The sequence below is a fragment of the Falco punctatus genome, assembly GCF_963210335.1.
Source record: "Falco punctatus genome assembly, chromosome: 4".
Lineage (NCBI taxonomy): Eukaryota > Metazoa > Chordata > Aves > Falconiformes > Falconidae > Falco > Falco punctatus.
In genome coordinates this window covers 83939664-83965658 of record NC_137583.1, presented here as the reverse complement: position 1 = coordinate 83965658, position 25995 = coordinate 83939664, and the positions used below count along the sequence as shown (strand labels likewise).

At 48.4% G+C, this 25995-nt stretch overlaps 2 protein-coding genes across 2 annotated transcripts; both read left to right on the top strand.

Moving 5' to 3' along the window:
• The first annotated feature begins 1239 nt into the window (after positions 1 to 1239).
• Positions 1240 to 7644, top strand: FERD3L (Fer3 like bHLH transcription factor). Its single transcript, XM_080383197.1, has one exon. It carries the CDS (start codon positions 5787 to 5789, stop codon positions 6345 to 6347), a length of 561 nt encoding a protein of 186 aa, XP_080239323.1. The 5' UTR covers positions 1240 to 5786; the 3' UTR covers positions 6348 to 7644.
• A 133-nt stretch (positions 7645 to 7777) lies between these two features.
• Positions 7778 to 25731, top strand: TWIST1 (twist family bHLH transcription factor 1). Its single transcript, XM_080383196.1, has 3 exons — positions 7778 to 7824; positions 7877 to 24476; positions 25159 to 25731. Exon 2 carries the CDS (start codon positions 23531 to 23533, stop codon positions 24431 to 24433), a length of 903 nt encoding a protein of 300 aa, XP_080239322.1. The 5' UTR covers positions 7778 to 7824; positions 7877 to 23530; the 3' UTR covers positions 24434 to 24476; positions 25159 to 25731.
• Positions 25732 to 25995: the final 264 nt, after the last annotated feature.

Here is a 25995-nt window from a genome sequence, read left to right as displayed (position 1 = left end):
CTAGACTCCTAGATAAACAATAGATAAACAATACATATTTTTATTGCATGTCATTTTCCACAAACAGTATTTATATATCAAAATCAAGATGAAAGAGGCTATGTTTAAATAACATTGCATTTTTTCATGCACTCTGGTAAAAAGTCAGGAAATTCAAAGTTAAGGTTGATGTTCCAATTTTAATACATGTCTTGTTCTCGATCCCTCCTATCCTTAAGGTTATGATAAAGAAAAAAGTATTGTTCATAAAACTTTGCAAGCATGATGAATCACATCACACCCTAACCACAGATGTTCATTTCATTTGTCTATGATTTACCCAAGATTATACTCCCAATACTTTATCTTCTTCATTTAGTCCCATATGGGGAAATATCAACAGTTACTCCTCTAAACTTTTTTAATGGTGTGTAATAACAGCTGTAAATAGAAATGAATTGTACTTTACTGGCAGAACGTATCTAGTTTTACTAGGTTTTGTCCAAAAGATTGAGTTTTGTTAATGATTTCCTGTGTCGGGGAACAATGATGTTACTGGGCATCACACCTTTGTCATGGAGACCCAAGTTGTGAAACCTGATCTTTGTAAGTAGGTGCCTGTACTCAAATTGGAGGCCTATTAAAGACAGGCTGTGACACAGGAATGCATTCATACAGTCAGATGCACATAGGATCAGTGTCTGAAATTACTTCTGGGACCAGACTGTGATCCTTTGGCTTCAGGTTTATTCTGGTTTTAAGATCAGAACTGGTCTCTATGCTGGACTGGTATACTGGACTTCACCTGTTTTGTGAGCAGAGAGTACTCACATATATCATCAGCATAAAGAATAAAGTTAATTCTGATACTTCCTATACAGGTGAAGTATTTGTGGAGGGGGGGAAAGGTTGCAAAGAGTTCTTATAGACTCATATTCTAGTTACTGCACCCAAATATATCCAGTTGTGTTTGTCCACATACTCTGGATATATATCTTACTGGATCTTTTTTTAGTGTTTATTCATAAACTGCTAATTCTAGAGCCAAGGTTCATCCCACAGGACTGAATTTATCTGAATTAGAAGCCAGTATCCCTAAGCTCCTTAGAGAGTCTGCCAAGGGAGATGGACTTTGAGTAGACTGCAGAGTCTACTACAGGTGCTTACACCTCTGCAGGACTCAGAGTGCCTCCATGAAAAGTTGATACTTGGATAAGAGCCAGCAGTTAGATAAGTACATTTCTAGTATCCATTTTTCCACCCTTGAAAGCCAGCAGTTGAAGTGAGGTAACCTTTTCCTCATCTCCATACACTTCACCTATCTCCAACATACCAAAGGGTTCCCCAGCTGTTTCAACTATCAAGGCATTGCTTTCTCTGGTATACATTAGCTTTGACTCTGACTTCAGCTGTCTCCTCCTCTGGTTTCATTGCAAGCCACGCAAAACAGTACTGACCAATTCATCTGATACTTCTTGCTTGGCTTCCTTCAGCTTCACAACTGACTCAGACATAAACTCTTTAAACATAAACTCTATCACAGTCCAATGTTCCCTGCCTGTATATAATCTCATAATGCATTGAGACATCAGAAGTCTCCTTTACCTTTCCAGTACTACCACATTCAATCACATTTTGCTCTGCTTTCATCTGAGTATCACTGTATTCTTCTAGAATCATAATAACCAATCTTCAGCCAGCTTTGCTTAAATACTTCCTTTTAGTATTAAATCATCGGTGGTACCCATAGTGCCTTCCTCTCTACCACTGACTGAGCAAGTATCAACGTAAGATACTGTCAAAAATCTATCCATTCCCTTGCAAGTTGGCCCCATCTCCACACATGTATACTGCACCGATCTGGTCTGGTCTGGTCTGGTCTGTCAGGAGTGCAAACTGTGATCTCAAGAGGACAGGAACTGCCCTGTGTTTTGAGGTAATGACGTCCTGATCCACAGACATTACTGTAATTTTAGGGTTTAACAAGAAGATCAGACAGCTGCAGTGTCAGCAAGTTGAGAGAGACAGCACTAGTCTGCTACACACTGTATCTGTTTCTGTTATTCAGGCCAGAGTTTGAGAACGATGGCAACTGTCTATTAATAGATCAATTAATGGACAGATTATTTCTCCCATTTTACTAAAAATAAATTGTATAGATATTTTTTTCAGTTGCATATCTAACTTTCTGGGGTTTCTAGAGCAGACAGTAACTTTCAGCCCCTTCCTTCATATCTGATGGACAGTGCCCCCTTATTTCAGCATCCCAAGATCACCACTGACTTCCAGTGAATTTTCCAGTGAAGTATAGGTCACTGTTAAAATCTGTAACATTTCCATCAGCAATGCTAAGTCATTAGAATGGCTGGTTTTTGCTGTGTGAGAATGTGGAAAATGATCAGCAGAAGGTTATAAAACAGTAAAACTATTTCCATAGAAGTAAGCTGAATTAAAATGCATGTTGCCCTCATTCCTGCTAGTACAAACAATATTGGATTTGTTATATAGGGAGACTAGTTAAGAGACATTGATTTTCAAAATTGTAATTGTTAACAACTGGGATATAATCAGGGGTGGGCAGAAGAGGATATATACGCTTTTCTGATAGGACTAATAGATCAGAAAAGCTGTTATGGTTTGAGTTTTAAACCCAAACCCCACATGAGCATCAAAAATCATATCATAGATATTTTTGAAGAAAAATAATTCTGGAAATAGCTGCAGAGTGGCTTGAAGATGTAGTTGTCAGTGCTTAGCACCTGTAAGCATCTTGTGAGCAAATTCTTTTATGACAAACAAGTGAAATGAAAAGGTAGGATAAGAGGTAGGTGAGGGAAGGTAAACAATCATAGAGCAAATTTTATTTTTAGTCAACACAAACCTAGAATGCACATTTGAGCACCTAATCTGGTCTGAGATTTCAGAGTATAAAGCAGCCTCTCATGAGAGTTGCTCCTGCTTGCCCTGCATTGTTGCATTGTCTGTGCACTGCAAACCTGTCCCCTGCAGCATTGGATATTCATTATGCATTGCCTCAGCTCCACAGTTTCCCCCATGTGATAAAAATCACCAAATATCAAAAAGTGTTCAAAAACATACCTCCAGTCACAGTTCCTTGAGCTTATTGTACATAATTTAAAATACTTAATATAAGAAAAAAAACCAATATTTCAGTGAAAATAAGGGGGGAGGGCGGGAAGAAAAAAAAGCAGCAATAAAAAGGATCAGTTTGACAGGACGATTCACCTAGACTGCAAGTCTTCTTGTGCTGCTAGGACCTCCCAGTCCTGGCTTAGTCCTGGCTTTAGTGCTTCCTTTAAGGATTCAGTGACAAGCACACCCTGCATTAATCTTCTATGTTTTACGTTAGATCGCTTTGCAGTGCAGTACTGACTCAACAACCTTCTCCCTAAATGTTCTTGCAATATAAAGTGCTTCTGGTTCCAGTCGCCTCTGTAGTTGGTGTCCTGCAAAAATCTGAAGTTAGACATGTGAGCAGGACTTTTTTTTTTGAAGACACGTTGGTGAGGGGCTGCTCTACCATCTTCTGAACACTGGTTTCCCACACGACGGTAAATTCGTGTGAAGATTGACACAGAGATGATGAAATCTCGTTTCTCCATTCATTTCTTTCATTATCTGAAGTATTTGTATTTCCCCGATAATTTTGCACCCTGGGGTGACACATCTTTGCTGGCATCTGTCCTTAATTTATACCTCCGTGTCTTTAAACGAAATACTTGCAACCACTCCTAAAACGAGCTCAAGAAAGTTACATTCCTTTGCGGATCGATAATAAAGGTCTATCTGATCTTTCTTCCACCGAGGTTTTTTATATAGCACCCAACACGTAGAGCTCTTCAAATCACTGTTACTTTTGGGTGCTCTCTAGTCAACGCTTCTCTTAACAGACGTTTTAGAGCTCCTCTTTGCCTCATTAGTTCATTCACCAGGTGTTTTAATGAACGGTATTTGTCACCAGTAAGCACGTCTCTGAGCGACTCTCTCCCTGCTCGCCAAGAAACCTCTAGGAAGAACAAAAGCGGTCTCCCCGCTACTCGCTCTTTATTTAGCCTGAGGCACGCCGGTAGATCGTTACAGCAGACACGGCGCCGCCGATCCCTCGCCGAGCAGCGGCAGCGGAGGTGGTGCGGCCGGGCGGGAGAGATGGGCTGCCGGGCCGGGGAGGCCGCCGAGGGCAGGGCCCCGCTGCCGCCGCGCCGCCGGCCCCCGCACGCCGCCGGCCCGCCCCGGAGCTGTCCAAGGTAGCTGCGCGGCCGCTCACCTTCCGCACCGCACCGCGCCGCGCAGCCAGCGCCCGGCCCGCCACCGCCACCGACGGCCCGCGGAGCCGGGGGGCGCGGGGGGCGGGGGGCAGTGGGAGGGGAAGGGTCTTTCCCGCCGCATCTTTCCCAGGAAAAGGGGATGCGTGGCTCGCTCGCTGTGCTGTAAATGACGGCAGATCCCGGCCCGCGGTGAGAAACTTTTGCGGTCCCGTCGGCTAAGGGGCAGGATTTTCGCGGAGCGGGAGCCTTCGGCCGCCCCCACCCACCTCCTTTGATCTGACGGGCTTTGAAATCCCTTTAGAAATTAGAGACCAATTAGCCCCAAAGCGAGAGTGGCGACAATGCATGACAAAGGCGAAGATGAGGCTTTAGGAAGGCAGCGCCGGGGTGACGGCCAGGCACTCCGGTGTGCACAAGTGGGGTGTCAAAGGAAACCCACCCGATTCAACCCGGGCGTGTCCCACACTGCCAGGCACTGCCGGGGCCGGGCTGTTTATTTAGGGACAGTCCGTGGTGTGGGAGGGTGAAGACACGAGCCCTAACCTCTTCCAGCCTCCCAAGAGAAAAGCAAAACAATCCCCCACGTCCGTCCCCAAGGAAACCTTGATCAAAGAAAGGTATTCGGCGGTGTCGGGTGTGCGGGTGTGTTTATAGGCATTTCGCGATATTTTGCTTTTGCGCTACGTGTCCCGCGTTATCAGTGCGTGCAGTCAGGCTGATTCCTCTGTGCGCCGTCTGCGACCGGCCAAAGGTGTAAAAGCAACCGCTTGCCCTGAACAGGATCAGCTTATCCTCGACTCATGGGCAGGAGGAAGGTGTTTCAAAGCAAGTGCTTTGAGATTGCCTGAACCGAAATGAGCTTTATGAAGCTGCCTTTTACCGGAAAGATGTTTGAACTCTAGCTGAAGGGGATTTAGGGGGAATGGAGAGACGATTCCAACAGTTACTACTGGGAATGCAATATCGGGTCCCCCACAATGCTTACTTAGGCTAATGGAGGTCCTGTCATTCAGTTCCCATTGCGCTGGGATACAGGGTAAACATTCCCCGGTGACCCTCTGCGTGCAGGTCCCCTCTTCAGGACATCATTAAAAGCATACATGCACTTGCCTGACATCAATTGTCAGGCTGGTTCTCAAGGTTCAGAGATCCCGACAGAAAGCAGGAAAACAAGCCCAGTGAGGACCCGGCTTTGCGGCTGCGGGCTTTAAAGAGGCTGAAAATCGTTTGGTTGCGGGTGTGTAAGAAGAGACAAAAGTGCTCAGCAGGTAAGAGCGGAGGGTTTTGCCAAGAAGGAACTGTCCTTGATCGCTGTGACAGGATTGACTCGCTGGGGACTTCTCTCTCGGGAGCATCCACGCGTCCCCGAGGGGGCTGCCTGTCTCCTCTCATCAGCATCACGGCGAGAAATTTTACAGCCGCTCTTTCTAGCCCTGCTAATCCTGTTATCCGGGGGGTTATAAATATTAACGCCGCCGGGGCTGGGGATGGGGGACCAGATTAAGCCCTCTCTGAAGTAAGATGTCAGCCAGCCTCTTTCCAGCCCACCAGCGCCCAGGGCTGCTGGATGAGCTGCACGGCAGAGCCCCGCAAGTGCCCTGCCCGGAGGGGCTGCTGGGCGCCTCGGTGCTGGATTTTGTAGCCGACCTCTCCCTGGGCACCCCCCAGGCTCCCCCCAGGGCCAGGCCGGGCCTGGGGCTCTGCGAAGTCACCTCCGGGCCTGCCTTCGGGGACAGAGCCCTGTCGCTCCGGGAGGGGATGGCCCGGGGGCTGCCCCTGGCTGCCTTCGGAGATGGAGATCCCGAAGACGAAGAGGAGGAGGAGAGGATGCGCTGCGCTTCCCTCCTGGACAGGCCCAGGAGAAAGCGGGTTATCACCTACGCCCAGCGCCAGGCTGCCAACATACGGGAGAGGAAAAGGATGTTCAACCTCAACGAAGCGTTTGATCAGCTGAGGAAGAAGGTGCCCACCTTCGCCTACGAGAAGAGGCTCTCCCGGATAGAGACGTTGCGCCTGGCCATAGTGTACATCTCCTTCATGACTGAGCTCCTGGGCGGCCGCGGCGGGCAGGAGGCGAGCTAGGGAGCGCCGGGGCCCGGCGGGACGGGGCTGGGGGCCGGGCACCCCGCACGGCACCGAGCAGGTGGCGCCGGCGCCTGTCTCCTCGGGGCGCAGGAGCTGTGGCTCCTGCCTTGGCTTCTCACCGCAGCCAGGACGGCGGAGGTGCGAGATGCAGAACGAGGAGCCTTTGGGGAAGCGTGCGCTGGGGGCGGGGGCAGGAGTGGGGAGGGGTGGAGAGGCTCCGCATGTGTAGATTTGCTAATATATATAATTTGTGTAAAAGGAAGGGAAGAAAATGCAGGTCTGAGGTCCTTGGGTTTCTCTTGCGGCGCCCGCTTGCTCTACAGCTTTCGCCATTTGTTGCTTCCGCGGAAGGCTCGGCCGCGGCCGCGGAGCCGTTGCCGTGGCAGAGCGGGGCTCCAGGGGCTCCAGGGGCTCCAGCTGCCCGCCCCGCTGCCCGCCGGCGACCGGCACAACTCCGACGTGCGCATTTTAACCTCGCGCTTTCTGCTTTTTTAAAAAAATAAATAGTAACTCCCTTCCCTTTGAAACCCAGCCTGTCAAGTCCATGCCGTGTGTCACAGGGCAGTAAAGCGGAACATCTGGACACAACCGTTTGTTGTCACGGCTTTCTTCCCGGGACCAGTTCCGTCCTTGCGTGTGGGCGGCCGGCGCCGTGGCTCGCAGCGGGCGGGAGCTGGCGGAGGAGGGCTCGGCACGGCACGGCTCAGCACGGCACGGCGGGGCTCGGCACGGCACGGCGGCTGGCCGGGACGCCCCGCAGGCTCCGCGGCACCGGCGGGGCCGGCCTGGGAAGCCGTTTGCGCCGTCCTGAGAGAGAAAACGTGTGAGCTTGTGGGCTTTGATTCTGGGGAGGTCAGGCGGAGACCTTTACTCTCTCACCGGATTCCCGCCACCACAGCCCCCACCCCCACCCCCCCCCCCCCACCCCCCACCCCCGTGTCACTGCTTCGAGGAGAGGAAATAAATAAAAACAACCCGGAAAGCCGGAGCGGGGGGGCAGGTGGAAGCCCGGGCCGGCCGTACCCTGGGGATGGGGACAGGGCTCCCGGCGGGGACCGTTTTTTTAGCGTTACCTACTAACGCCCCCCAGCCGCTTATTACCGGGGCGAGAGTCAGGGCGACCGGCAGCGGAGGGGGTGGCCGTGGCCGGGCTGCGAGAGGGGCAAGGGGCCCGGGGGTCTCCCTGGAAGCCTCCCCGGCCTCCCTCCGGCCCTTCCTGCAGTGCCTGCCGCCGCACGCCGCTCCCCCGCCGCCGGGACCTGCCCGCACCGCCGGGGGCCGGGGCTCCCCTCGTGCCCGCAGCAGGCGGGCAGCGCGCGGCCCGGCCCAGCCTGCCCCAGCCCGGGGAGCCGGTGTCCCACCCACGCACTAGTTCTGCGTGACTTCGCAGGACAGCTTTTGTCTCCGCTGCATACAATTGTCGTGGCATTAGTGAAATCCAGATTTACCCTGGATTCAGGCTAGTATGGCTAAGGTCTACATTGCACCCTTGTGTCTCTGATTTCTTCTCTCATGTTTTGGCTAAGGTCTACATTGCACCCTTGTGTCTCTGATTTCTTCTCTCATGTTTTGTCAGCTCCTGTGGTGATTCCCCTTCTTTTTCTCATTCCTTTCACTTTAATGTTATCATGAGTGATCCAATATCCTGTATTAATACTCCAATATTCTTACTCTTTTCACTTGTTTCCTTGGTTTCTTTTTTCCACTAGTTTCTGTTGACCTCCCTGACTCCACACATTGCATCTGCTTTCCAGTTGTCAGGATGCTTTTCTTCCAAGAGGCAGTTGGACAGTTAACACAGCTGGATCCTCTCTAGAAACTGGGATGTTTCACCTCTTCACATGGTTTTGTGTTTGGTTTGGTTTTGTTGGGTTTTGTTTTGTGGGTTTTTTTTTCTAAAAATAAAGTGAAAAAAAGAACTAAGAATGAACAATATTCCAAAATCAACAACTGTCCACATGACCCAGATGTATTTTACTGTTACCACTGTCTCAAGCAAAATGATGAAGACAAATTCTTCAAGGACAATGAAGTACACAATTTAATATTCACTTCTTAGCACCATTTCTCTGTGATCTCTATACAACTTGATTTCTACAGCATGTTTACATACCTTTTCATATTTTTTCTTGCTCATGTCACTGGATGAAATTAGAACTCTATAGCACACAGAGTCTTAGTTAAGAGATTCATAATGTAAACATGTCTGTAACAGATAATTCAAAAATTATTGGTTTTCTTTTCTTGGTTTAATAACAAAACATTGGAATTTGTTCATATTTATGTTAAAGCAGAAAAAAACTCACATTTTATTTTCAATTACAAATCAAAATCTGCATTATGAATCCTGATCTTTAACGGATCACTGGAAAATTTGCAGCAGCAATACAGAACAGTAGTAATATTCTTATATGAGCCACTGATTCTAAAAATAACATTAAAAATTAAAAAATGCAGTTGCACTATAAACCAATGAACGCAATATGCAAACAGCACAGACAGAGTATAGAGATGCATTTCGTGTTACGTCAAAGATTTTGGATAAGCCTCTCAGTAAGACATTGATTTATAGGAGCTAAGAACTTGATGAAGGGGGCTTTGATTTTTTTATATTTCATGTTTTTCCAGAACTGGCAAAGATAAATCAGGACAGTAGTCTAGATGTTTGGTTTTTTCTTAGACACCTGTATGAAAACTAAAGCATGCCTTTATGCCCATGAAGAGCTCAGCGAAACAGCAAGATACCATACTGACCCATCACTTGGCCCATGCGGATGCGTCAAAGTCCTGGAAGCTCAGTCTGCTGAGAATATAAACAAATTATGGAAACATTGCAGAGAAGCTTCTTGCTGGAGCACAATCCCATCTCTCTGAAATAACAAGGCTGTGGAGTCTCTTCTCCCCTCATCCCCATCTCAATCCAAGACAGCTACATCCTAGTCTGCGAGTCATGGTGCAATACAAAAGCACGTCAGGCTTGGGAAGCCAGTGAAACCCTGGGCCTAATGAAGTGAATGCAAAAGTGCTGCTAACTTCAGCGAGGTGAGGGTTTCACCCACTGCAGTGAAAGGCCTTTCCCTTGCTCAGAAACCCTGCTGCCACCAAGGCTGAGGCCAACCCATCCTTGGTCTCCCCAAAGCACCATGCCATTATCACCACATTAAGAACAAAATCTGACAGTGTCAATTACTTCTGGGAAAAGATAATAAGGGGGTTTTTAAGCCTTAGAGCTGTTTGATCATAACCCATTTTCAGATCCTGGTCTGTGGCGGGTTTGTTTATATTCTCTTTGCCCACTGAAGGCTGCCTTTTGGTAGAAAGCTGAGTTCCCTTGAAGCTATCGTGTTACAATTAGTATTCAGACATGTAAACCAAAAAATAAGCCTAAATGAAATCACATTTGAGAGACATTTCCAAGCTTTCTAAGAGAAGTATAAATAATCAAATGATTTTGCAATCTATAGTCAGGCTGATCTTGTTTTACAGCTGCTCAACCTGAAAGAAAGTTTAAGCAAATTAGTGCTGGAAACAGAACAAAATATTATGATAGCACTGCAAACTCCTGCATCCACATTCTGACCAGCTACTATGGCCCCATGATTGGTGTTTATTATCGCATTTGTCAGCGTTTCCATTATAAACACTCTAGTGTGGAGGGTTTATAACTCAGCTATAAAAATTCCCTCCAGGATGAAACTTGATAAGTGAAGTCTTAGTCTAGCAACACTCTTTTTTTTCTTTTACAAACTTTAAAATAAATTGGTTTTTGAAGTCATAGGGGTACTAAGCAAAAGTGACAGAAAAGAGTCTTTGATTTATTTTTGTTCTCCTTCAGATCAGTGGTGCTTCTCAAAGAGAATTTTTATGTAGCCTTTTTGGTCCTTTCAATGAACTTGGTCCTTTTGTTTTTTGTTGTTTTGGGTTTTTTTAATATATTAAAAATAGCCAAAATACTGAGGTTTAAAATGTGATTACTATGCATGCTGAGTCCCCATTTGCCTAAGAATTTGCTGGGTTTACTAGGCTTGAATACTACCAATCTGCAACAATAACAGCCAAGCTTTTCCTTCTACTTGTATAACAGAACAGTTAGAAGGATGGATAGGTATGCTGGTTATAGTCTTTTTGTAGTACAGCAAAAATTGTTGTATTTTCTAAAAAGTTGCTAAATATAATCAGTTCTGATTATTTTCTATTAAACTTTACTCCAAAAAGCATGTTTGTTCCATATATTGAAATGAACATTCATCACAGCAGTACACCCAGAATAAAAGAATTGACCTAATAAAAATATTCAACTGCAACTGCCTTAAAAATATAGCTTTTTAAGAACTACAGTTCATATATTATTTTAAAATTTGCCTGTATTACAACCAGATTTTATTTTTTCCCTTCTCTGTCCTAGTTTCAGGTGTAATCTCTGGTCTGGCTGGCAATAAATTTTAAGACCCTGAAATTTCTTACAGCCACCACTCCACTGATCACCAGCCACAGTCCAGTCCAGTGGTCCTTACACACCTGAAATTCCTGTTCCTTCAGAGAAGTCAAAGTAGGGGAGCAATCCTGCAGGCTTTGCTTCTGTATCATCAGTTCTCACATGGATATATATACTTGTAAGGACTGTAACATATTCAAATTGTTGTGTGCATTGTATTATCTTAGTGTGGTTTATACTGCTCTCCAAGGATTCAGTGCCTTAACTGGGACTCAGGCCATCTCCTCCTGCACTGAGGGGTTTAGGATGGTTCCCACATACAGTGATTGCAGTGCAGGAAGACAGACTTCACTATTGTCACACCAAGCTTTATTTCAAACCAAAGTAATCAGGCACCCTGAGATGCTAGGCCTGCTCTATTATACCACTGCCATAATTTCAAAAAGGAAGATAAAGAGCCTTCTGTTGGTTTAACTGTCTCTCTTTAGCTCTGAAAGCAGAAGAAAGATACTAATTGCCCAGGTTACTTCCAGTTCCATCTTGTCTTGCTCCAAGCCAAGTTCAAGGGAAGGTAGTACATTTTATGATTTTCTGCACAGCAAAGAGGAGGGTCTTCACCATAAATATATGAACTGAGAGAAGGAGAAGTTAAAACAGATGTTGATACTTCTTTTTTTTCTAGCATTGTTTACTTACTATACAGTCTTTAACTTTGCTAATGAACTCTGACCTTTGAAATTTATAATTGTTAGAGGAAAGAGTGGTGACTATAGCACAAAGGATACAGGAATAATTATACCACAGCAAACACTATCACTGCTTGAACAGTTTGGGTTCATGTGGGGTAGATAATGTCTCTGATCTGGGTAGAAGGTAGCTTAACAAAGACTTTCAAAACAACAACCAATGATTTAGCATCATTCATTTTTTGCATTACAAAGATAAGATATCATATAAAGATCCTGATTTTTTGGAGGTCGCTGCTGAAACAAAGGGCATGTAAAAGCGGTGACCTGAAGCCATAGCAATTATTTTTGTCTTTGATGGTGAAATGAAGGTGTGCAGCTCCATCAGCCCTTTTCTCTTCAGCTATGATTAGTGACTACAGTGCACTTACTGCTCATATCCAGTATGCTGGAAAATTGTATTGCATTTTACAGTGCCCTGGGATCCCCACTCAGGCTCTTAGGTGCTTGGCAGGGTTGGTTTTCTGTGGAAATGCAGGTGCAAAGGAGATACTGGGTGCTGCTCCCAAAGCCATGTGGTGGGAAGGGGCCATGCTGTCTCTGTGGGTGTTTCTGGGTAAAATGCCAGTTGCAAAAAGCAACCCCCCTAATAAATACAATGAGATATTGGAAATATAAAGAGAAGTTTCAATAGACAGACAATACATATAAACTTTTGCAAATGTAAGGGAAGACCTAAAAAAGCCTTGACGCCCTGCTTCGGCCCTAGAGCTGGTGTGGCCCTTTGAATTCCCCTTTTACTCCTCCATTGCTCTGCTCCTCTCTCTCCTGGCAAACTGAGGACCCTTGCAATACAAAAAATGTCTCCTTTAAAATGCATTTGTTTGAAAAATGAACGCAAAACCCAGTAGAGCTAGATCCAGCCACAGCACATCAGATTTCATGTTGCAACAGTGTGCTACAATTTCTATTAAAGCTGGCGCCAGTGATCACATTCTGCCATTCAGTCCACTCCGCTTGGTTGTATATTTTCTTAATGAGGATCTGAAATCAGCCCCCTTCACTTAACTGACAGTCTGCCAGAATTATGCCATCTTTCCAAATGCAGAGATCATATGATCCATCTGTTGTCTGCAGCCATGCAGGGGAAACATTTTCCAAAGAGAAATGTGGGTTGGCCCCAAAAGTATGTAATTATCCAAATGCTGAAGTGTTTCAGATGTTTCAAGGTGCTCTTGGACCTGATCTTGGCCATCTAAGCTCCTATGAAGTCTTTTAGAATAATGTACATAACTAAGCCATTGAGTTGGCAGGAAATTTTTGTAGTACAGGAATAGTTTAAAAATTATTCTTAAATAACTTTCAGCTGAATCAGAGATCCAGGACTCAGCAATATCATCTGGGCCATTTGGGAGTGCTTACACTTTTAAGTAGTTCACATTTTTGTTGTTAGTATTATCACACATAAAACAAAAAGTAGAAACCATTAAGTGAATATACAGAAAGATGTTTTAATCTATTTTTAATCATATTTTAATGATATGCCAGAACACTGCAGTAATTCCGCAGCATCCTTAACTATCATAACTCTGCAAACTACCAGATGCAAGAGAAGTTGTAGGATGATGAATAAGTCATGAAGAAGAGAAAAAAAAAAAAGGAAAAAAGAAAAAAGGAAAAAGATGATTGAGAGACTGTGAAGTGAAGGGCTATCTCAGATCTTTCCCTGCCTTACTTGAAGGCGCGTGGAATTCATTTCATATTACATCTGAGCCACTTCAAATTTTCTTTGCAGATATCTTGAATGTTGCCAAGTATGGTTAAACTGATAGTTTAGGTCCTCATCAGGTGCCACCTTCTTGACATATAGAACCTAAATTTTAATCATGAGCAAATGGAGCTTTCACTGAAGTACTGATAACTGTGCTTGAACTACTAAACCAAGCCTTGGTAAGATGGAGTTCAAGTCCTGTTGCCAAAAACACCTTTACCAGCTCCAAGGTATTAAATCTGGAGACATTCACATGTCCATTACTTTATTCTGTCAACCATACATGGTTTGACATTAGCATAAACCCATTCTCAAGGTTATATCTTCCACACATCCCAGAATGGAATGATTACAGTATACCCTCTCAGATCACAACTGTCATACCCATAGACTGGGTATAGCATAGGGTTTTCCCTTGGAAAGGAGTTCTACCAAAGCTATGATGAGAACATATGGTACTTGCCATATTTAAAATACACAAGCATATTTCCTGAAAAAAACCCAAAGATTCATCATACTCTCTTTGAGAGCAGTAAAAGCATGAATCTGCAACGTGCCATTGGCCAAATCCTTTGAAGGATCCAGCCCATAAGCCAAGTCTTCTACTGGAGAGGATTTTGGAGGATTTGGAGGATTTGGAGTCAGTGGTTTTTGCCTCCAAGCTGAAAAGACATACTAGGTAGCTGAGAATGGCACAGAAAGTGAAAAGTTCTTATGACACCTCCTTCAACCCTGCTTCCTCTCCCAAAACAGTTTTTGTGAAGCTATGGGTCATTAGCATTGTTTATTGGGAAGGTTTCTGAATCACTTCCATACCACAGAAACACCCAATATCACCCCAAAGAGGCAGTGTGACCTCAGAGATGAAAAGAGGAGGCTTTATGCCGAAAATCTTTTCTTTTACTGAAAACATCCAATGACACATTTTTAAATGACAGGAGGTAGACAAGGAGATTGGTAATGTTTGCCTTACAACAGCTTTGTGGAAATGCTGGCGGCATCAGGGAGGTTTCCTAGTCAGTGAAAACCTAGGAAAAACACGAGCTGCATTTGCTGTGGTTTCTTTCCACTCTATGTATAATGCTACTACAACCTGTATGACACTGCTGTCCTGCATCTGTATTGCAAATGGGGTGATGTTATCTGCATCGTTTGCAGTGCCACAGCTGTTATTGGGGAGCGCTGCTAGTCCATTCCCTTCAGTTTCAGTGTTCTTGCAGCAGCACATATTCCAGCATAGATTTCAGATAACATTTGCAAATGCTCTTGAGCAGAGCTTAACAGCAACTTCTTGTCATGTAATATTTTCCTAACCTCTATGACTTAAGGAGCAGTGGAAATCCTTTTTTTGCCTCAGTGAACAGTTTGGGAGGGGTATGTGCAAAGAAATACAATGACTCCCATAACCACAAGGAATGAAAGAGCATCTTCTATTTCTTTATAGCAGTATAGCTTGCTTCTGACCTACACAAAGCCTGTTTCTTGTAGTGGCAGCTGAGTGACTGTATGGCCTTTTTCCCTCCTGTCTCTACGCCTTTGGGTTGGCCCTTACCCTTGATGTGAGCAATTATGAAGTACCTCCTATTATACATGTGATTTAGCATTAAGAACTTCATTTCCCAACAGCGCATCTAATCTTCAAACATGGTTATTTTTTTTCTCTTTTTTGGATGAAATTAACTACCCACAGTGAATTCTGTGCGGAAATGGTAAGACGTAGACAGTTAACCTGCCAGCTACACTAACAAATCAGATAGTTTGACATCTAGACCAGACTATTAGTTCCTGCAATGAACTGACAACATGAAACCACAGATGGAAGGATTTGGTGTTGCAATATTTTACCTGCCAAATTGGAGGCTACGTTGTCCGCTCGGAAGAGACAGCCCATTCTGAGATGCGTCTTTGAGAAGGAGAATGTGGCAGCTGTTTCACTTTGTACAGCAACATGACACAGTGTTATAGGAAAGAAAATACAGAAAATTATCTTTCTTGATTGAAATTAAGCCAACTGACAGTGTGCCATACCACAGCCACTCAATTACATACGTTGAATGTAGATAAAGTTGTAGTTAGCCATAACGGAATCTGGCCAGAAGACGACATCATGAGTCTTTCCAAGACACTAAAGGATTTCCACTGACCAAAAGTTTAACATGCTGGCAGATAATAGCTAGGTTGAAGGCCATCTGGGGATAACCAAAATAGATCATAAATGTCACTGTAGATAGCATATGGCTGTAAGCCATTGCACATAATTGATCAAACTTCTATCTCTTTGAAAGGAACGATGACCATTTTACTGTCAAATAATCCTCGTTCAGCAAAAATTCCTGCAGACATACATCATTCAAATTACCCAAACCTCTGATACAATGACTACAAGGAAGCAGTGCGGCCTCTGTAAGGCTGTAATTTGTTTTTATATTGCCTTCTTTTTTATTAAAAAGTATGCTTTTAAATACTATGTATTGTTGTAGAGAAAAGGATTACTAACTGAGGTGTAAACTTCACTGTTTTGTAATAAAGCCCTTGCTATATTCTACTGAACATTCTCTGCCTTTGAATTAATTACACCTGCTGTGACCAAGAGCTACATTATCCCTTTTGCGAAGTGTGTAACAGCAAAGAATAACATTAGATCAGACATTAGAAAATTTCATCAATGGCTCGAATATGAACTGAGACATAAAGCTGAACATACTCTTGAGTCAGGAGGGTATTTTGGAATGAAGTGTCTGCTCTGACTTTGAAAATTTGGGCCATATCTTACTGTTTAAGGTCCAGCCCATATCTATACCACTGAGCTCAAATCATCCTTGTGCTTACTAGGTCAACAACCACATTTCTACTGTGCAGCAAAATATGGATGTTTTGAAAACTGAAAACAAATTACAACCTTCATGTAAAGGATTATTTTTAAATCATGGAAAATTCTACAAATTCAGCTAAATATTAAGGAATAATGACTGGCCCTTTAATCCAAAGGCAGCCTCTCTGATTTTTTTTTTATTCAACAATACTCTTAGCCTGGACATGTTTTCATTTTTATTTTATTTCAGATTTATTTGACCAATTTTAGGGCTTGATCCAAAGCCCACTGAAACACTCCCCTTGACATCAAAGGATTTTGGACCAAGTCCTTAATGCACGCAAGCACAAATGTTCTGAAAGGTAAAGCAAGTATTTCTCTGCTTCTGACAGGAACTAGTTTTAGTACTGCAAGGTCACATAGAAGATTTTGGCATAAAAATATGTTTGATATAGATACATTCCAAGACAGAAGCGGAAGCAACATGGTATTTTACAATACAGCATAGATACAAATACAGACTCTTGTCTGGAGGTCAGAGTACATAGATAGACACATACATACATGTATGCATGCATGAAGAGTGAACATATGTTAATTTACTTCAGCGTATTGATAAACTATTGCCTCTTCTGGAAAATTGCCTTTGGAATTTGGTAACCAAGATTTGTGCTCTAGATCAGCTTCATTTTCTGACCTACTATATGACCTTTGGTCAGAAATTAAAACCAGGGTGTGGACCTATGCACAGACCAATCTTAGTGAGCAAGGTACCCTGAATAATCATCACCTTGTACTCTAGAGGCAGGCAAATGAGACTGGGGCTGTAAAATGAGGGATAATGCTGTACAGTAGATCTTTAGGCATCATAGCTGATAGCCCATAGCACAAAATAATTACAACTCCCCACTTAGAAAGAAACACATAAACTTTGATTCCACTCTGACTGCCTGTTCTGAAAGGGGATACAAACTAGCAGAGATGGAAATAAACCTCTGCTCTCTCAAAAGGTCTTCTAGCTCTAAGTACTTGTCCTCAGAAGTAAGGTAACTGTGGAAAGAATGAGATGGGTGTTCATTTCTGCGAACCTTTCCCCTCCAGGTTCCCCTCCTCTGTGTGGCTACAGTCAGCAGCCCTGTGTGGTCTCAGGGTGGGAGGAGGAGGAGGTGGATGGGTTCCAACTTGCAGACCTGGCATTCAGTCAGGCTACCAATCAAAAAAAAATTCCATTTACCAAGGAGAGCATATGTGTATGTTAGGATGACCTTCCAGGTCTTTTCCCTCACACCAGGCTTTACCAGAGGTAAAGGCGAGCCTATTACCCTGTCTAACAAACTCCTATGGGATCCTTGTGAGTCATGGTTGTTTCTCACATGACCCTTTTTTTCATCTTCATCTGTGAAATCCCGAGAGTGACTGTAAGTCTAAAGGAGACCATACTGAGTAGGAGACACAGGGGATTCTTCCCCAGGGTGCAGACATCGCTGGTGGGTGAAAAGCCTGCTTCCATGCTGAAATTCTGGCTATAGGACTCTGAGTCGAATTGCATGTGCTGCAAGGAGAGTTTGAGTCCACCCGTAAGAAGAAAGCTTTGTGGAATGCTTTATCCATCCTCTTTGCCCAAGGTATGCCCTCCCCTGCCTTGGAAGAAAAAGCAAAATTTGTGGTTAAAAAGGCCTGAAGTTTTACGGAGTTTCCATAGGCCAAGTGTACTGAAAGATTGAATATATCGATGTGAGTAATGTGTGGGAGCAGGAGGATACAAAAAATACAACAAAGATATATTTACATAGTTCAGGAAAGATGGAAGAGATGGAAAAGCCAAAAAAACCACCCAAAAATCAAAGGAGCTGAAATAGTAAGTTGGTTCCATTATTAATATAAATAACTACCATCCCCTGGAGTGCAGATAAGCTTGTTTTACTAAGCAGTCTTTTCAGATTTAGACATGAAACCACATAAACAAGACCCAGAGCCACAATTAGGGGCAAAGCTCCACCACAGCATTAGATATCTTGATGTCTTGTGATGAGAGGGACTGGTCTTCTCTGGGGTAGAGGAGGGGATACCACTCAGGCTTCCAGCAAGATATTCGTGGTTTGCTTAAAAACCCCTACCCACCGCCACGAATTAATTCTGGATCCGAATAAAGCACATATAAATAAAAGATCTTCTATTAAAACACGGGTTGCAAATAATTTTCAGGTCCTAATTTGTTTGGACACCTGTCTCCCCTGTGGGATCGCTGGTTTGATAACGGGACACAGGCACTCCTTGGCCTTGCGCTGCGCGAAGACGGGGAGGGAGGGAGAGGGAGGGAGGAAGGGAGAGAGGGAGGGAGAGAGAGAGGGAGAAGAGAGAGGGAGGGACGCCGCAGCGGGAACGGGAGCCGCAGCCCAGTCTCAGGGCGGCGCAGCGCTCCCTGCCGCCGCCGCAGCCCCGCGGGCGGTCGGGCGCCGGGGGCGCCGGGGGCGCGGGGCCGGCCTTGCACCGCAGGGGCTGGGAGCGCTGGGAGGCCGAGGATGAGCTTCGGGGAAGTTCAGGAAAGCCACGGTCACGTCCTCCTGTGCAAGCAAGCCGTTAGGCTTTCAGATAAACGGCCACATCACAATGAGCTTGAAAAATAAAAGTCGCTGCAGTCCTTCTGGCAAGGAAACTGATTCCTTGAAGGGTTCCCGTGTTACCCTTCTGTTTTCCACAGCTGCCGAACGAAGCGACAGGCAGAGCGCCCCGCGCTAGCAGCACACCAGTGGGAACCGTCCGTGTGTCCACGGAGGATCCGTGTGCCGGTGCACTCCCCCGGCCAGCCACGGCCCCGCGGCGGCCGGGTTCCCCGGAGCGAGAGGAAACCCTCGGGGGTGGCCGAAAGGACTCCGTGCGACAGACCCGGGCGCGGTGAAACGGGGGTGACCCAGCCCGAAAGGACGTGGGCTGCCGCGGGAGCACGGAGGACGCCCGCCTAGCCCTGCCCGAGGGGGGAGCGACTCACCTGGGAGCCGTGCCCGCCGCGGCCGGAGCGGGGACCGGCGGGGAATCGTGCCCTCCGGTGGTCGCCGGCCGCACAGCCCGGCGGCCCCAGCCCCGCCGGCGGCGCCGCGCAGCAGCTGCCCGGCCCGCGGGCCCCGGTGGCGGGGCGGGGAGAGCCGGGCGGCCCGGCAGCCCGCCCGCGTCCCCGGCTGTGGGGCTGCCGCAGTGAGCGGGGAGAGAGAAAAAGGAGCAGAAAAATGGGCCCCGCTCTCAGCCCCTTCACACACCCGCTCCGGCCGCCTGCCGCTGCTCCGCGCGGGTGCGCAGCAGGGCACAGCGGGGGTTCTCAGCACGTGGAGCTGGCGTGCTTTCAACACCGAGCAAATCACAGCATAAGTGTCAGCGCGGAAAGTTGCTGGTGGGTCTCTTGTCCCTTTGGAAGCCATTGGGCCTCGACCAGGCTTTCACTTGACATCTGCAGGAATTAGAATACCTGGCCATGGACACCGGTGGGGAAACCGGCTGATTTGAGTGGTCTTTGAAACAGGTCTTAAAGGTACAGCTTCTGTGGAAACACCAGACTGAAGGCTTCCGCATGAAATACCCAGGGAGCCTGTCCCTGTGTGTGCACGTGTGTGACAGTTACGTCGCTGAATATCCCAAGGAATCCCCACCAGTGTGAGATTTTGGTATTTCACCACAGTGAATAGCCTTTGAGAGCTAAATTACAATGTGTGTATATGCATGCCATATAGGGAATACTGAACAGCCTATTGCAACCCGGTTGTAATTTGCATGTATGCACAAAACACATTGGTGGGCAACGTTGTAAGGTGTAACCACCAGATCTTGAGCATGCTAGTTCTCACACTTCTGCACTGATTTATAAACAGGCAGACAAAATCAGACCTTTCACTCTTTCTTCAACAAAAATTGAAGAAAGAATCAAGCTGTCAGTCCACTCCCCTCAAAGCTGTGATGCTTCTGCCTGGCTAAGGTAGACCCTGCTTGCCCCCACCTGAGTCTCAGCAGCTAATGGGTGCTACTTCCTAAGAGCTTGTGATTTATTTAGCTCCATGTTCACACCCACACCTGTAATTGGGATGATTACTTTACAAGTGTTACACATTACTGAACAGTTGACAAAATGCTGGAGTTCTCTGTGTCCTAACAGTGCCCCATGTAAGGGCTGATCCCAAAGCACACACTTCCTGAGCTAAGGCCCAGGGAAGCCTTGCAGGAATGGACCTGGAAATATCCCTAGAAAGGCCCTGGAGCTGCTTGCAGCTTTGCTTGCCACCTCCAAAGAGCAAAGCAGGGTTGACAGCCTTCCCAAGGAGCCAGGAGAATCCTCACCCAAGCCATGCCTATGCATAGCAGAGAACAGGACATGGTCCAAAGTGGTCTGCAGGTCTATCTAACCTTTTGGAGGTTCAAAACAGATAATTTAACACTGTATGAACTACACAATGATTACTGATTTAGTGTGGAATACAAAGCCTCCACCCCCATCCCCACCAGAACTGTGTATTTCAAGCTAAACCAGAGCTGATTTTAAAACTCCACACAATCCCTGCTTCCCTTCCTTCCCAACACACACGTGTATGCACACTGCAAAAGATCAGCTACACATGCACACACACCCACACACAGACACACCTCACATGTTAGCACACCAGTATGTTTTTCTCTCACACAGACCCCTGGACTTGACCCTCTGACATATCCACACTCCTCCAGACACAGCTGCACACACTCCAGCACTGGGGAGGGTTGCTGCCCACCAGTAGGCCTGGGGGATCCAGGCAGGCTCCCACAGCCAGCCCAGTGGCATGCCCCCTGGGCCAGACCTCTGCCACCACAGCTTACCTGGCCCCTGCGCTCCTGTGGTGGGTCTTGGCAGGAAGAGCATGGGATTCATTTCCTTTGCTCCTGAGCACGATTTGTGAGTCAAAGATGAAGCAAAAGCCAAAATGAAAATGACAGGGGTTTCTGTGTAGTCATGGCTCATACAGCAAGTGTGCAGGTCCCAGGTAGCACCGTCCATGTTCTGCTAACTACTGCTGGTTGCTTTTGCTGCAGTTTCCCTGAAGAGTAACTGACCCTAAAGCCAACCATCTATCATAGTCAGCCCCTCGTTTCTCCTCAAGGTCACCCTCCCCCTACATTTCTCTGTGTTTTCTGATTTTCCAAACCATGTAATACTGCCTCTTCACCTGTCCTTGCCTCTCCCACACACCCTCCTCTGCACACCCTCCTCCACACACCCTCCTCCTGCCCCATGGCAAGCAGGTCATGTCCTGCATCGCATTCAAAGTTCAGGTGACCCAGACAAGCTGTGGCTCCTGCCAAAGCACCTCTGGAGACACTGCCCCTTTCTCCTTTCAAGCAGTGGATCATTTCCATTGATTTTGCTGATGTGGGTCTCCACCATCCAGGCATTGCCCCAGTGTCCTATTCCCAGCAAGGTAATAACAGTTACCCAGGTTTGGTTTTGCACTTCGATATTTTTTGCATAAGAAGAATGGGAGAGAAAGGAAAGATGGAGGGAAGGAAGGAAGAAAGGAAGGAAGGAAGGCAGGCAGGCGGGCAAGCCTCCAGAGCTGCCTACCGATGCTCACCACTACTGTTTCCCACCTTTGCTCTGTAATGGCACTGCTCAACACCCCAGAGGAGCACTGAGGCTCTGGGCACAGCCAAAATTGGTGAGAGGGAGGGGGAAGGAGAGCCAGTTCTTCTTACCTTGGGGGCAGCAGCTGCTGGCAACACAAGGGAACCCCTGAAGCTCCCTGGGACAAGCCGTGGTGTGGAGGTGAGTGGAGAGGCCTACAGGTCGCAGCACACACCGCAGGGACAAGCTGAAAGCCGGGGGAGCTCTGCTCACTCACTGTCGGTGTGCCGGCATGCCTTCTCTTGCCTGGTCAGTCAGCCCCTGTTTCCCCCCGCCCCCGGTACTGGTTCCAGCTGTTTCCCAAAAGAGAAAGTTTAGGGCAGGCTGCTGTTTGCTCACGCTGTGGGATGGCAGACCCAAGGACGAAAGCTCACCCAGGGAGCTAACGGAGGAGTGGTGGGGCAACTCTGCCAGCAATGAGCGCCCAACGGGCTCTGTGGCAGGGAGCGGGGCCATCGGCCGCACCGGGACTGGCCCACTGCCCCTCAGCGGCGGCTGCACAGGGGTCCTGGCCCCTCGCAGTGCCCAGGACTGGAGGTCTCTGCCCGGAGGATAGGGAGCCCGCAGGCAGAAGGAAGAGATGGCTCTTTTCCCGGAGCAGATGACAGCCTACTTCCAGAAGCCTCGCCTTTTTCGTCCCCGGGATTTACCGCGGCTCTGCTATTTCGTTTGCCCTCTCTGCCCTCCCACCCCAAAGACAGCCGGGGAGCGGTGGCGCTGCCCCCTCTGCCCCGCACCCGGAGATGCCCCGTCTGAGCGGTCACTGCCAGGCCGGCAGCGCGGGCGTGCGGTCCCCTCACAGGGAGCAGCAGAAGTGCATCGCCCCATTTATTAATGGGTGGCAATTCCTAGCCTTCCTTCCCAGGCGTTCCCCGTTTGAATCTGAGCTGTTGTTAAAAAGACACACCACCTGCTCTGTGCTGCCAGCGACCGGGGAAGAAGGCATAAAGGCGGGGGATGGGGAGAATTAGCTTTGGCTGCAAACATAAAAGAGAATTTAAACTAAATAAGCTCGGTTCCCAGGAAGTGCCGGAGTCGGGCGCCTTCAGGGAGGGCGAACTGAAGCGAGTGGCCACGGCGTGTGCCTCTCTGCCAGGAGCCACAGGGAGGGTCTGCGCGCCCTCCCGTCTCCCGGTATGCCAGGCTGGGGACGCGGATCCTCCCGGGTTTCTCTTAAGACGAACTCAAGGACTGGTGCGTGTGCACGCAGCAAATGCGTAGTTTCGCCGCCGCTTCCACCTCTGAAGATGGCTTTCTCCGAGAGCAGTCCTCCGGCCGGACGGGACAAGGCTGTGCCGTCCCCCCTCTGCAACCCAGAAACGTGCAGCTGCCTCGAAACGCCGGACCCCGGGGGCGCCCGGCGACAGCAGCGCGGGGTGCAGGAGAGCGGGACAAAATTAGGATGTGCCTGGATGCTGCCCCGCGGGTTTCCCTTTCCTCCTTTTCAGTGCAAGCCGTGCGCGCTGCGGCGGGGGAAGCCCGAGAGGTGCGGGATGCCCCCGCCGCCCTGGGGCAGCCGCCCCCAGCGCAGGCACCCAGCGGGCCGCTCTGCCCCCCGCAACAGCGCCGGGGGGGCACCGGCACCCCCAGAAGCTCCCGCCCCAGCCCCTCAGCACCACCCCAAAGCCAAATCCGAAATGAAGGAGCCTGGGGCAGAAACCGCGGAGAGGGAAGCAGAGAAAGGGGTTGGGGTAAGGATGTATGTGTGTGGGGAGCGGAGGGAGTCCAGATCACTTGTGAATGGCCTGAAAAAAATAATTGGGGGAGGGCGTGGAGGGGGGGAAGCGGAAACTTTCCTATAAAACTCAGCAAAAGTCCCTCCTCTCCACGTCAGGCCAATGACACTGCTGCCCCCAAACTTTCCGCCAGCAGGAGCTATAAGAACCTCCAAGTCTTCAACTTTCTCCCAATCCCAGACACCTCGAAGGGGCTCCAAGGAGGGATCGGGAGGGATTTTTTTTTTTGGTTGGCTTTTTTTTCCCCTCTTGGATCCTGATGCCATCCCCCCTCCCCCCAAAGTGAGGTCCTCCCTCCCTCCCTCCCTCCTCCTCCTCCTTCTCCTCGCAGGCCAGCGAAGCAGCCGATCAAGGGGGAGCTGGCGGGTTAGGTGCCCCCCTCTTCTCCCTGCCCTCCCCCCCCTCCCGGCCCGCTTCTCGCGTCTCCCCCCAGAGATGATGCAGCAGGACGAGTCAAACTCGCCAGTCTCCCCCGCCGACGACAGCTTGAGCAACAGCGAAGAGGAGCCGGACCGGCAGCAGCTGCCCAACAACAAGAGAGGGGGGCGCAAGCGGCGCTCCAGCCGCCGCAGCGCCGGCGGTGCCGTCGGGGCCGCGGACGAGCCCTGCAGCCCGGCCCAAGGCAAGCGGGGCAAGAAGTGCGGGGCGGGCGGGGGCGGCGGGGGCGGCGGCAGCAGCAGCGGCGGCGGCAGCCCCCAGTCCTACGAGGAGCTGCAGACCCAGCGGGTCATGGCCAACGTGCGGGAGCGGCAGCGCACGCAGTCGCTGAACGAAGCCTTCGCCGCCCTGCGGAAGATCATCCCCACGCTGCCCTCGGACAAGCTGAGCAAGATCCAGACCCTCAAGCTGGCGGCCAGGTACATCGACTTCCTCTACCAGGTCTTACAGAGCGACGAGCTGGACTCCAAGATGGCAAGCTGCAGCTATGTGGCTCACGAGCGGCTCAGCTACGCCTTCTCGGTGTGGAGAATGGAGGGCGCCTGGTCCATGTCCGCATCCCACTAGCAGGCGGCGTCCCCCACCCGCATCCCCCCGGCAGGAGCCCTAGGTAAGGCAGGGACACCGAGACCGGCGGGGAGAAGGGGGGTGGGGGGTGGGGGGAAGCGAGGGGCCGCTGGCTGCGCCGTGGGCCGGGCACGCGTGGCCGTGGGGCGAGAGGGGCCCTCCCCGTCCGGCGGGGCCTGGCTTCCAGGGCCGGCCGGAGCACGGGGAGGCTGGAGGTGCCCCCCCACCCCCCACCCCGGCGTGTCCCTCCTCCTGCGCGGCCCGCGGTGCGTCCCCGGCCCCGCGGGGCCCACGCGTGGCGGGGCGATGCCGGCGGCCGGCGGGGTGGGCTGCGGGCGGGGAGGCGGCGGTGCGGGTGTGCCGCGGCCAGATGGGGCCGGCCTGAGGTCACTCCTTCGCCAAACGCCGCGGAGCCAGCGGGGCCGCCGGGATGGTTCCTGCTGCCGCTGTTGCTCGTATTTTGAAGTGAATCCATGTCCGCCTGCGTGCTTCCCGGCGAGCGTTTCCTACGGCCCCAGCAGCCCCCTTCCCGCGGCCCTGCCACCGCTGGCTGCCGGGCTGGGGTGTCACACGGCCACCGCGCCGCCCGCGCGGCGGGGGCACGCGCTTCTCCCTCCCCTCTTGGTGCCCGACGTGTGCATTTCCAGAGGCAGGGAGGTGTAGGTAGATGGGTGTGTAACTTTCATTCCAGTAACGAGTTTTCCGCCCTCTCTGGGTTTTTGCAGATGACATTGTTCCCACAGAAGGAGAAAATGGACAATCTAGAGACTCTGAAGTTGGATACGATTTTTTTTTTTTTTACTTGTCTTAAACAAAAAATGTACCAAGGATTTCTTGGAAATTAGAAGAGCAATATCCAAATTCAAAGCAGGGCGTGGGGAGCACTTAAGGAAAGAGAAAGAGACAAGGGCTTTGGACAGTGACTACCCTTTGGGCGTCGGTACAATCCACACATCTCTGCATTCTGATAGAAGTCTGAATCGATTTTTTTTTTTAATTTTGACGAAGAATGTTGGAATTTAACTTTTTTTTTTTTATTTGCCTTTTTTGCATGCATTCCCAAGAGGTCGTGCCTATGAGCCACTGATGAAAGGAAATACGTTATTGTGGACTTTATTCATTCTTGAATGAAACCAACCAACCAACCAAAAAATATCCCTGTAGAGATGAAAACTTTTTTTTTTTTTTTTTTTATTAGGGGGGAATAAGCTGGGCTCAAGCTGTTATATACCCGGTTCCTAACTTTTTTATTATTATTATTTTTCCTCTGAGAAAAAAATAAACATTTTATTTATTTATTGATGACCCATGTTAAAATGCAAATAGATCCGGTGTCTAAATGCATTCCTATTTTTATGATTGTTTTGTAAATATCATTGTATATTATTTTTCTGCAATAAATAAATATGATTGAAATTTTAATAACCTTAAAGTTTGGTCTCTCTGAGAACTCAGGGTTGGAACTGGAGATAAATACCTGTTTGTTGAGCTGTAAAGACACCCAAGAGAGAGGGGGCACTAGTATAAACAAACCAGGCGAAAAACGCAAACAAACTAGCTAC